This window comes from Bombina bombina, chromosome 3, assembly GCF_027579735.1.
Source record: "Bombina bombina isolate aBomBom1 chromosome 3, aBomBom1.pri, whole genome shotgun sequence".
Taxonomy (NCBI): Eukaryota; Metazoa; Chordata; class Amphibia; order Anura; family Bombinatoridae; genus Bombina; species Bombina bombina.
Genome location: NC_069501.1, coordinates 229,565,929 through 229,579,625, shown reverse-complemented (window position 1 = coordinate 229,579,625; position 13,697 = coordinate 229,565,929). Strand labels below are relative to the sequence as shown.

The following is a 13,697-nucleotide window of genomic DNA, read 5'->3' as shown; positions in this document are numbered from 1 at the left end:
GTAATTGTGCTACTACCAAATACTCCATAAACTTCACTCTGTAGAATAGCTTTGAGGGGAAAATGGGCCTTAAATCAGACTAGAACACAGGAGGAGGCAAAGATCAGACTGGTTTACAAGTGATGTTGGAGGGGTTTTAAGAGCTCTTGGGGTTTTGGGAATCTTTGCTGCCTCCTAGTGGTCAAGAGTGGATTTCCCAGGAGTAATGGCACATGGACCCCCCACTTTCATTAAAAATATTAATCCATACATATAACAAATGCAAATTTGATGTTTAAATGATCATTTAACCACTCAGGAGCTGCAGCTCAGCAATGATTGTTTAGGCTCCCAAGCAGGACTTTAGCTATGTATTCTATAGACATGCATTTGACAGTTTTGTTCACTGCCAAACATGGAAGAAGGCAGCTGCCAGCAGTATTCACCTCTTTTTGGAGCTCTGGATTTGCACAGAGCTCAGTGTGTTGCACTTTCACAAGAAGAAATATGGCTCGGCAGTGAACGAATGCACGCGCCTAGTGTTTAACCCATTCTGAGAGATTAAACATAAGGAACGACCAGAATTACATATTCAAACAAGACCATTTAATTTACATTAGAATGTGCCTTTAAAAGAAACGGTATAGGGGCTACACTAGAACAGTGAAAATAACCAAAATTGCTTGGGGGGGGGGGGAGAGAGAGAGAATCACGTTAGAATTGTTCCCATGTTGTAGATCAATCATAAGTCCATCTTGAAAATGTATACAAGTAAGCAATAATCACACAAATAAGAACAAGAGACACCAATAGGTTCACCTCAGCAGCACACCAACAGAATGGGAGGTGAGGATTCTAAATTTTTTTTATTAGAAGAGGTGGATTGTATTTGGATGGTAAAATACAGCTTACAGTATCCAAGAAAGCAGGATATTTTATTTAAATAATCAGGACCCTGGCAAGAAATGCAATGAATTGAGAAAACCGTGGCTTCTGGGTAAAACATGTTAATATTGTAAGACATGAAAATGTTAAGTCTTGGTTCTGTTTTTCCAGTACAACAAACAAATTACTTATGACAGAGAAGACATGGAAATAAATTAGAATGTCGGGTATTTGGCAGAATATATGCATGTTTACAATTGTAAATATAAGGCAACACCAGCCAACACATAATGTCTTTAATTCAGATTTTTACCATGCTTGATACATCCACCATCAACCCCTCCCATGGAAGCTAGCAATGTAGCATCCCTTTGGCATAGGATTTAATTCTGAATACCATAGTAGTATACAGACAGACACATTAAATAAGGAAACTGTATTGCTTTCAGCAACACACATCTAGAGAGAAAGGCAATGTTTTGAGAAGCACAAAGGTTGTTTTTATTAAATGCATCTTCAAGATCTACTCGACCTAAAAAAAAATGGTCTAATGTTTCTACTATTGTAGAAAACCTAAATATCTATCCACCTAGTATTTAACTTCAAAACATTTACTTTATTTTGCATCTCCCCCCCCCCCCCTCTCGGCTGCACACATGTTAAAAGATTGTAATCATGTTTTTTGTCTTGGGGGGGGAACCTTTTTTGTTAAAAATGAAGAAAAACAAGTTTGCTGCTTACTATGAAACCATGAGATGAAAAAAATGTGTATAATATAAATATTTAGACCAATTTGCTGCAAGAAATAATTTGAATAAAATGGGACAATGTTAGTTAACTAAACGTGTAATTTATTTTGAAAAGTATTGACTTGCTGCTAGCACTGCTGGTCTTTTGAGTCAATATTTATTAATAAATGATACAAGAGGCAAGTTATCAATATGATATTCATAACAAGGATCCAGCAGGCACAAGCTGGTATATTTCCAGAAACTGGGACAGGGGTTTGTTTAAACTCCGAGGAGCCTGTTAACATAAAAGTAAGTTCCCATATTTCATTTCTTTTAAATACTATACCATGAAATTTGATCTAGGAGTGCTGCTTTAATACCTTTATAGTGATAAGGTCAACTTGACAGATTTTTATTTATTTTTTTTTAAATAGCAAATGTGCATGCAAATATTGGAATCAAGACAGGGTGAAACTGAGTAAAACAGGTCTGAAAAAAAAACAAAACAAATAACGCTAAAGAGGCAAATACTTAAGGCTTCGTTCTCTTTCAGAAGGTTGGTGAGGGGTGCAGCCAGTGACGGCAGTAGGTTCACTCACACGTCTACTCAAACCCACACTAACAAGCAACATTCTTACAGAAATATTACAATTTGTTACAGTAGTATAGCATTAACTTTTAGCCAGTGTACATAGAAAGTATTACATTTTCAATTTTAACATTCAAATCTCAAACTTCATTGTGATCATTATAAGTCTTTCTTCAACAGTTGCTGGCTAACACCATGGCAAGATGTTGCTACTGTGCTGTTCAAAGTTTATGCTCACAGATGTAGTGTTCCTTATATAAAACATTAACTTATACGGTTCAAACAGCACAACAAACAACGTTCCAGCAACATTTAATTTCTTTCCATAAAAGGGAAAATAACATGTTTTTAAATAATTACACATGAACATCAGAAGGGCTTAAAAGTGAACTCAACCAACTTCAATCATTAAAAATAAAGCACAGTTTTGAAATGTACATATTTATTGCAGTTTAAAAATCTCCTATAGTGTTTGAACCTTTCAAAAAAAAAAAGGGCACATTTAAATCTGTCAAAATTGTCAGCTAGATATTGCCATCTCCTCTATCACAAAAAATAGCACAAAGCTATTTTTTTTTCTTTTTTACTTAAAATGAGAAACTAAAAACTGGGTTAACACAATGTAAATGTTTCAAAGGGATCATTGTTTTTAGATTTAAAAAACCAAAAACCAAGAACAGTCTAAGTTTGAAAGGCCTATATATATTTACACAATCGTTCACAGTTCACAAAGCCTAGCAGCTTATAAAGAGCCCCTTTATCTCTATTTTATGAAATGCAACCCTTTGGCTCCCATGGGGCAGACGCTAAAATATAGTACTTCACAGTGTATTTCACAAGCTCATTTAGATTTACAAAAACAAAATGACTGATTTACGTAAACAATTTCAAGTAGTGCTTGGGGCCGTTTAAAAATGAGCAAATATTCTACATCATCAAATGGAATGGCAATGCTCTAGGGTCAAAGATAACCATCCAGTGCTTATAATCCAGGAAAACAGTTTCCATCTTTAATGTTCCTACTTTAAAAAAAATAAATGCAAGAGTTGAGAGGATTCATGCTTTCATTATTAAAATGGATATTTTCAACGGAAAACAATAGAAAGTTAAACTTTATACACTTGCTTATTGCTGCTCAAACACCAGAATTTAAAGGTTTTTTTTTTTTTTTTAAAGGTATTGGTTGCTAAAACTTCAGCACCAAAGTATCCATATTCATGTCTCAAGTTTGTTCATGGGCTGGCAGTCACGTAGGACACAGTGCTGGAATAGCAGATCCCAGTGCCCACTAAATAAAAATTACTTTTTGCACGTTCCGATTTAAAAAACAAAAACACAACAACAAAACAGAAGTATGTGCTATGTAATTAATTTCCATAGTTTTCATTAGAAACTTTTCTTCAGGAAATGTACAAAAATTAAATAAATAATGGGTTAATTTTATAAGAAAATAAATTCTGGAATCAAACTTGATATTTCTAGCACAATCAGTGTGAATAACTGCTCTTCAGTGCTGTTCTTATAGAATTTAAGAATTAACTGCCACAATTTGGAGACGGCACGGTTTAAAATCAGTAGTCATTAAAATTTCTTGGTATCAAAGTTTAATGCACAAGTATCACACATTAGTTTACAACAGATGCACAGAGCCACTAAGATGCAAATTCACAATATTAATACAAGAAACCAATTGCCATCTACTGAGACTCAAAGAGAAGATGTTTCATACAGTAAGTGCAGTACTATATGCAACATTCAAATCTTTACAAAGTAGCTTTCCTGCACACCCAAATGTTGAAGCACATGAAAGTGATGCAGCATAGCTGTAAAAAAAAAAAATATATATATATTAACTGAACATCTCAGGAAGTTTGAGGAAAAATATCTTCATTTTTTTACACCCCACTGTAAAGAGACTTTAAAGGGACATAAAACAAGTGGGATAGAGACAAAATATAATATGTACTTACTAATTACTTTAGCTGCAAATTTATACTGCAGTGCCTCGCCATTAACCCTTTCTTTTTAGTTTATAAATTAGTAAAGCTCTAACTCCCCCCACATATTTCCTTCTATGGCTGTATCTATATCAATTGTTGTTTTGGTAGAATGCAAAACTACATAGGGATTATCTGATGGAGCATGCCTAGAAGCTGTGAACTCAGTTGAAATGCAATGCCTGTGTCTAAACAATAAGGGGGTGGAGTTAGCTTCTCCCGGCAGCTTACCTAAGTAATATATTTTTCTTATTTTTCAATATTTTTAAATACTTGCCAGCAATTTTTGAACCATTTTTTCATGCAAGCTATTTTAAGCAATTAGCCCTTTTAGTATATGCACATATGTCCCTTTAATCAGCCAGTCAGGATGCTTGTCCTAGGACTTTCAAGGGAGTGTGCATCTGTCATGTGCAGGCACAGTCATGTTATTTTCCTATTCAGTAAGTTATATGAAACCACAGCAAAGGCTAAGCATTACATTAGCACTGCTCATTTTCTTTTTTTTTTATTAACTTGTAGCTGGACAACACAGCACTTTGGTAAGCTGAAGAAATTTTAAGGTAAAACATCTTCCATTTTTTTTTACATAGAGATGCCGAGGTGATATTTTCTTGTCAGCTTTTTAGTTATGCTGCATTACTTTCAAGTGATTCAGTGAGTATTATGTCCCTTTAATGTACCTCCTGGTAGTTTCACTTTTAATTTACACAGCTGTGTTTAGACACAGGCATTGTATTTCACAGCTTCTAGGCATACTCCAGCAGATAATCCCTATTCACGTTTGCCTTCTACCAAAAGAACAATATAGATACAGCCATAAAAGGAATTGTGTGGGGGGAGTTAGAGCTTTACAATTCAGAAAAAGAAAGGGTTAATGTCGAGGCACTGCAGTATAAATTTGCAGGTAAAGTAATTAAAGTACATATTATATTTTGTATCCTGCAATACCTTTTTAGAAGACTCCGATGCAGAGAGGGCCACTCTGTGGCCCTCTCTGCACCGGTAGTTTGTTGGTGGGTGGGAGCGCAACAGGGAGGTGGGAGCGCGCGGGGGCGCATGTGCGCGCGCATTAGCTGGCCACTGACACCAATGAGGGAAGAGGGGGGGGGGGAAATATATATTTTTTTAAATCATATAAAAGGATCTGGGAGGGGGAGGGGGGTAGGGGTATTGTGGGGGGCTGCTACACTACAGAAAACCCCCCAAAAAAGAAAAAAAGCAGAAAATACTTATGTTTTTGTGCAAATTGGGTACTGGCAGACAGCTGCCAGTACCCAAGATGGCCGCAATTAGATAGGGGAGAGGGTTAGAGAGCTGGGGGGGGGGGATCATGGAGGTTGGGGCTAAGGCAGGAGTCCATCACAGCTAAAATATTTTATTTTTTTATTAAAAAAAAAAAAAAAAAAAAAACTCCTTTTATTTAGTACTGGCAGACTTTCTGCCAGTACTTAAGATGGCGGGGACATTTGTGGGGTGGGGGAGGGAAGAGAGCTGTTTGGGAGGGATCAGGGGGTGGGATGTGTCAGGTGGGAGGCTGATCTCTACCCTAAAGCTAAAATTAACCCTGCAAGCTCCCTACAACCTACCTAATTAACCCCTTCACTGCTGGGCATAATTTACGTGTGGTGCGCAGCAGCATTTAGCGGCCTTCTAATTACAAAAAAGCAATGCCAAAGCCATATAAGTCTGCTATTTCTGAACAAAGGGGATCCCAAAGAAGCTTTTACAACAATTTGTGCCATAATAGCACAAGCTGTTTGTAAATAATTTCAGTGAGAAACCTAAAATTGTGAAAAATGTAAAGTTTTTTTTTTTATTTGCTCGCATTTGGCGGTGAAATGGTGGAATAAAATATACCAAAATGTGCCTAGATCAATACTTTGGGTTGTCTTCTAACAAAAAATATATACATGTCAAGGGATATTCAGGTATTCCTGACAGATATCAGGGTTCCAATGTAACTAGCGCTAATTTTGAAAAAAAGTGGTTTGGAAATAGCGAAGTGCTACTTGTATTTATGGCCCTATAACTTGCAAAAAAAGCTAAGAACATGTAAACATTGGGTATTTCTAAACTCAGGACAAAATTTAGAAACTATTTAGCATGGGTGTTTTTTGGTGATTGTAGATGTGTAACAGATTTTGGGGGTCAAAGTTAGAAAAAGTGCGTTTTTTTCCCATTTTTTCCTCATATTTTATTATTTTTTTTTAGTAAATTATAAGATATGATGAAAATAATGGTATCTTTAGAAAGTCCATTTAATGGCGAGAAAAACGGTATATAATATGTGTGGGTACAGTAAATGAGTAAGAGGAAAATTACAGCTAAACACAAACACTGCAGAAATGTAAAAATAGCCATTGTCATTAAGGGTAAGAAAATTGAAAAATGGTCCGGTCATTAAGGGGTTAATCAGTGCAGGAACATCCATTTCTCACAAGAAAAATAGCAGGGACATAATACTCAAAAGTCTGTGTTCAATTTTTAATATATATGTACTATTTACCAGCTATATTGAACAATCTGTCACCAAACATTCTCAGAAAGTAACCAGAAGGGCATTAAAGATTGTATTTTTTTTTGTCTAACCCCCCTCCCAAACACAACCAATTCACAGTCTTGCAAAGAGGGTGCACATATGTAGGATAGTAATTTTATGCATACAGAATATCCAGTCTGCTTTACAAACATGAAGTCAAAATGAGTAGCAACATGATAAAGCATTATTATTAAAGGGACAGTCTAGTCAAACATTCAATTGATTCAGATAGGACATGCAATTTTAAACAACTTTCCAACTTACTTTTATCATCAAATTTGCTTTGTTCTTTTGGAATTTTTAGTTGAAAGCTAAAACCTAGGTAGGCTCATATGCTAATTTCTAAGCCTCTTAATGCATTTGACAGTTTTTCCCAGCTAGAGGGAGTTAGTTCATGTGTGCCATATAGATAACAGTGCTCACGCCCGTGGAGTTACTTATGAGAGGGCACTGATTGGCTAAAATCCAAGTCTGTCAAAATAACTGACATAAGGAGCAGTCTGCAGAGGCTTAGATACAAGCCAATCACAGAGGTACAAAGTATATTAATATAACTGTTAGTTATGCAAAACTGGGGAAGGGGTAATAAAAGGATTAGCTATCTTTTTAAACAATAACAAATCTAGAGTAAACTGTCCCTTTAAGATAGGGGTTGACGAACTTACAACTTCCAAAGACAACATGAGTTCAACAAGGATCATATACATTATATAGCTATGTGGCTAAATCCATAAATGTAGTAGGCAGAAGTTAAACTCAATTTTGGCTCAAGGCATTTGTCCAGCCCAAGATATGGATCAATAGAAGGCTAATATAGCACAAGTGACAAGGGACAGTAAATACCTTGCAATTACAAGACAGACATTTATGTTTTGAGTATAGAAGTTTTTTAATTTTTTAAAACAAATCAACACCTTGATGGGAGCAGCAGTTTTTCAATAGCCAAACTCCCCCAATTTCATTATTTGGAAACCTTAGCAGCTGACAAGACTAGTCATGGTCATATTGTTAGTGTAAAATACATTTTGCTGTTATCTGTTAAGCTTATCCCTGCTACATATCTTTCACTAATTGTCTGAGAAGTGAGCAGGTTGTATTTCCAGTTCAGAGAATCAAAAAATACAACATTTTCAGAGCTAAATGACGTGAAAAGGGAGCAAAAATTAAAGTTTTATTACACAGAATTTTATATAAAAATCTATGTTTACTGTCACTTTAAAGGGACATTATACACTATTTTTTTTTACATAAGACTTTTCATATGCAGAGGAAAGGGGGGGGGGGGTCTGCTTTTTTTTGCTATAGAACAACTTACAGTGGGTGTTCCAGCTAAACTTTTCAACAGTGCTAAATTGGGAGCTTCTAAGTAAGTTTTTAAAAGGTTTTATACTGGATTTTTAGATCAGTATCTGTGCATATTATACTTTATAGTAGTGACTATTACATGCAGTTATATGAAAATTGGTGTATACTGTCCCTTTAAGCCCAAAGGCAAAACTTTCTCCCCACTTTCTACGATTAAATGTTTTTTCACAACACTTTTCTGCAGGTAATTTTGAAACTCAATTTTAAATTAGGCATTTACAACAAAAGCACCAGCTCAATTGCAATGTGTTTATTAACTGGAGAATAAAGATTTTTTTAAGTTTGATAAAATATTGCAACAGCTGAAAATTGTATTGCAAATTAGCTGCAGAGGAAAAAAAAGTTAAAGGGACATGAAACCCGAAAATTTTCTTTCATGACTCAGAGAATACAATTTTAAACAACATTCCAGTTTACTTCGACTACCTAATTTCCTTCATTCTTTAGATGTATTTGTTGAAGAAATAGCAATGCACATGGGTGAGCCAATGACACGAGGCATCTATGTGCACCCACCAATCAGAAGTTACTGAGCCTATTTAGATATGCTTTTCAGCAAATGATATCAGGAGAATGAAGCAAATTAGATAGAAGTAAACTGTTAAGTAGTTTAAAATTGCATGAAAGAAAAGAAATTGGGTTTTCATGACATCTTGAATGAATTTGTTTTCCTTTGTTCTAGGTCTAACATCACATAATAGGGTAAAATGTAGTAACAGAAAAGGTGCATTGCTCACAATAACATCTTACTCTCAGCAGTCACAGCTCTGCACACCAGGAAAGACTAGGGGGTAGGGTTATAAAAATAAATCCCTGTGCTGCTGCTTTAAAAATTTGGAGCAGCACTGCAAAAAGTGCTTCGCTAGGTCTGCACTGTGTTAAGGAAAACATATACAGTACAGCCAGAGCACAGTGCTCTTTGTAGAGAACAGCTTGATGTGAAGCAAATCTTCAAAGCGAAAGCACTAAACTCCTGCAAGTGTCCAGTTCTTTCTGCAGACCTGCTGCATTGTCTGCAATGACATCTCAGAGCACAGCATGTTCTGCCTTGGGGCCTTTAAGTAAAAGACAATTCTGGATATTGCTGTGATGTTTGTACACTCTAGTTTGTACCCTTTACAAGAGTCACCATCAACTACAGCCATAACGGTCGCTGTATAAAAGCTTTCCTAATCATTTAACACTAATACAATCCGTGTCCTCTATAAATCGCTGCTTGTGCATAAGAAACATCTCACAAAACTTGCTTGCATGTAGTATTAATCTTCAGTCAGCAGTACACAGGACTTCAGGAGCACTAGTGATTGCTACAATTGATACTGTAAACACAAGAGAAAGGGTAGGGAACTTTGAAAGGCTCCAAAGGAATGACAGCGAAGTAGGTTTAGATCCGAAAAAATATCCATGTAATAGGTTTGGTTTTTAGTGCAGTGGGTGTTTGGTCACTATAGTTGAGTAGATAAGACAGGACTGGAGCTTTCACACTGACTGCTAGCTGGCATGAAGGAAGAGATCTGCTCTAACTACTGCAAGTCATCAGTACATTCTACAGTACAACTACAAAGCATCTAATTTTAATTAATACTGATTAGTGGTGTGTACAAACTAAAGATAAGGTTTAATGTAACTCTCCAAATGTTGACCAAAGGAGTATAGCAAACAAACCAGTAAATATAAATACAATATTTTGCCAATGATAAAAATTGCTGCTAGCGAGGGCTCAAACACATTGCTTGGAAATGTGCTGCTGCCATCTCTGGCAACTGGTTAAAAGCAATCTTTATACCAGATTGAAATAAGGCACTACAGCGGCTAGGCTATATAAAAACACTAAAGTAGGGGAAAGGGAAAAAAGTCAGCGGACAGAGAAGTAAACAAAACGCTAAATCACCCATAAAAAAAGTGTGTGTGTGTATGCTGACAATTTAAAATCTATTTGTAAGAAGAAATTTAATGCAAAAAGATTACATGCATTTATGTCTATTCCAATGATGTGTTTAACTTCCAAAAGTGTAAAACACAGCTCAAGACCTGCTCAGGAATGGTAACCTGCTAAAGGTTCCTGGGCAGGGAACGCCAATTAATTGGCAGCTACATGTTTCTAAAAATCGCTCACCATCTAGTATCCTGCTCAGGAGATGCAAAGTGCAGCGGTTCCCTAGAATGCCTTTAGCTATGTTTAGTAATAGAATTTCTCTTAAGAAGAGCAGCCACATACCCCCAGACATGACCCAGTGGAATAGATTAAATGGCCCTATAATTAATAGTATATGAAAATTCCTTTGCAAAACCTTTTTGATTTGCCACCAATTCTTTCTCCAGTACTACATTTAAAAAAAAAAAAAAAAGAAAAAAAAAAAGTAACCTTTATTGGAAGAAAACTGGAAAAGCTCAGAATGTATCAAAATTTAATGGCAATATATTAATACCAGTGCATCGAAGAAGCTATTTAAAATGTAACAATGGGCAGACACTGTACAGCCAACATCTGAACAGATTTTGTTCGGTGTCCCTAAAAGGGTTAAAGAAAGTGAATCTCTCAACCAACACGGGGTAAAACCCTTTAAATAAATTTAAATAATGCATAACACTTTAAATGTCTTAGTGTTCCCATGATAAAACTAAGCAGCATGTTAAAGCCCATCAGTGTTCTGACACCAGCAAAGAATTGCACAACAACTCAGCTGCTCAGTCACAGAGGGATAACAAAAAAAATACTTTATAATTAAAAAAAAAATAGCAATTAGGAATTACAGCACCAAGTGGCTAGATTTGCTTATAATGATCACAACAAAGTTTGACAGTTGAAGGGGATACAGGAGTCTTGCTAATTAAATTAAAATGAAGACTAAACCCTCTGCAGATTTTGAAAGCTACAATAGCCTATCTATACCCTGGATGCTGAACATGAATACTTCGACTATCTGCTGGTTCAGGGGCTCTGCTCATTGAGGTTCGTTGAACCTTTCCAAGGGGTGGCATTCCCTGTTCTCTGAAGCAAGACTGCTGAAAATCTGTCCCGCTTAGGTATTCCATGGTCTGCATCATGCTGTTCTGGCCAGAAGATCCTGCCCCAAAGCCTCTATAGTGAGTTCCTGCAGCACAATCAAGAGGTGCACCAGGTTGCTGTCCGCCATGGAAAGGCATGGCAAGGTCTTGTGATCCGGAGCTGTCACTGTTTGGGGTAGGCAAAATGTTATTCCATAAGGGTTGGAAATAGTGCCCATTGGTATATGGCAAGGGACCTGGTAATCCATTCACAGGAGGAGAAGGGGTAGGCTTTTCAATTGGAGGCTTCAGGCCAAAAGACTGGCTCATGCACAGTTCTTGTGGATAGGATGTTGACTTGCCAGGAAATCCCTGGGTGGAAAGTTCTCTCTGAGCGTGTTTACCAGCTTGCCCACCAGCTTCTCCACACATTTGCTGAAGATGGGCCAGCTGGTGTTGATTCCATGCAAGGGGTTTCAGATCATTAGCATATGAAGTAGGCACTCTGCTCATGTTCACCATGGGGACACTCCCCGAGGCAGCAGAGGAAATAGCAGCAGCAGCAGCATGGTCTACAGATGTTCCTACACAGGAAGGCATAGGGATGCTGTGAGTAGAGACCCTGGTGCTTGCATTGATAAGCAGGTTACGACTAATAGGACTGGGGTTGGCAATTTGTCCCTCACACACTGAGGTAGTGCCTATACCAGCCCTGGCCTGACAGAACTGGTTAATCTGGTGCACAATGCTACCCAGGTCTGGTGGTCTGTTCTGTTGCAGGGTGGCAGCCATTGAGAGGGGGATTGTTGAGGTAGACACTGTCACATTCGGTGGCGCATCTGCATCTGGCATCTTTCGGGCTCCAAGCAAACCTGGTTGCAAGAGGGAATTGGCAGAGTGTGGCAGAGCTTGATGTGCCATACCAGGTGCATGCTGCAGAGCAGGCTGTTGAGTCATGCTTTGGGAGTGCTGTGGCCCTATGTTAGGAGGATGCTGCATTCCCTGTGTGTGCTGCAAAGCTTGAGACATATTTTGAGAGTGCTGCAGGGACTGGGGTAGGTTCGGTTGGTGCTGCAATGTCTGAGACAAGCTCTGGCGCTGCATTGTTTGTGGCATGCCCTGCCCATGGTGCAGTGCCTGTGGCTGTGGTATGCTTTGTGCATGTTGCACACTCTGTGGGTGCTGCAGTGTCTGTGACTGGGGGATGCTCTGTGTGTTTTGCAGACCCTGAGTGTGCTGCAGTCCTTGAGGCATGCCCTGAGGGTGCTGTAATGTCTGTGGGTGCTGCAGGCTTTGTGGGTGCTGTAGTCCAGGAGGCATGCTCTGAGAGTGAGTCAAAGTCTGTTGCATGTTCTGAGCATGCTGCAGGGCCTGAGCATGCTGCAAAGTTTGCTGGGGACGTGAAAGTCCCTGTGGGTGATTTAAAGTGCTAGGTGCAACGTATGGAGAAGAGGGGGGATTCATCATAGACTCTGACAATAGGCGAGCACGGGTGCCGTCAAAGTCCTTCAAAACACCTTTAGCAGGGGACTTTACAATTGCCAAAAGTCCTGTCTTTGTGCTAACTTGTGAAGGGTACGGACTGTACCGTTGACCTGACGTGTCTAAGCCGTTCACTGTGCGGCGGATATGTTTACGCTGAGGAACCTTAACGCTGTTTGGAAATATTTTTATTGTCAGGGGATTATTGGCAACCTTCTTAGCATAAGCATCCAATTCTGCTGGAGTAGGATGCTGAGCAGATCTCATCTTCTGTGTAGTATCCCCTGTTTAAGAAAAAGATACAAATTAAAAAACAGTTTTAAAATATGGAACAGTCTAATACTTATAAAACGGCCTTAACAAAACAAAAACTAATAAATAAAAATGTGGTGGAAAGCGTCACAGTAACTGACATCCACATAATCCGCACTACCTACTGCAGTCAAAAGAAATTTTGTGGTATTTAATCTGAGAGATGAATATACTGCCATCCTATGCAATGTTTTGTTGTAGTAGCTTTCAAAATCAGTCTATGATATAAAAAAAAATTATGTAAAAAATAAAATCTCAAATTAGAGGAAAACAGATTAGTTTCTCCTAAATATTGAATCTAGGACAATGTTGTCATTTATTGCGTATAAACTGTATAAGTATAATGTGTCTGTTAAAGAATATAACATACAGAAATACATAGCAAGAGTAGCGAGGCCTGAAAACCAAGGGACGTTTTAAAAGTAATGACTTCCTTGGATTTACTATGCCAGGGACAAATACCAGGACCCATGGTTTCTAGCATTTTACTTATGGTTTTGAAGTTTGCTGTGACTAATATGGGTACAATTTGTTGTATTTTGAGAAAATATTCCTATAGAATTACACTACATACCAGGACATAAAAAAAGAAAAATTGTGTCTTCTATATATTCTTGCTATCAACCCCTGGTCACATACATGATTTTTTGTGGCTAAAATAATCTGTTATTCAGTTGACCCCTTAACCGTTTTACTGTCCATTAATCAGATACATGGTGCCAAAAGGCCAGATGTATCAACACAGAGCAATCTCTGTTGTCCCTCAGTTTAGGGAAGACACGTGACCAGAACAATGTACACCAACCTGTAAATAAAAAACAAAAAAA

The 13,697-nt window shown here is 37.7% G+C and overlaps 1 protein-coding gene across 2 annotated transcripts in view; it reads right to left on the bottom strand.

Moving 5' to 3' along the window:
- Positions 1-789: 789 nt before the first annotated feature.
- FAM222B (family with sequence similarity 222 member B) overlaps positions 790-13,697 on the bottom strand; it is a 181,827-nt gene continuing 168,919 nt past the window's right edge. For both annotated transcript variants that reach the window (XM_053706187.1, XM_053706186.1), the window contains exon 3: positions 790-12,842. In XM_053706187.1, coding sequence (XP_053562162.1) covers positions 10,972-12,842 — 1,871 coding nt within the window. In that variant the 3' untranslated portion in view covers positions 790-10,971. The remainder of the gene's footprint in view (positions 12,843-13,697) is intronic.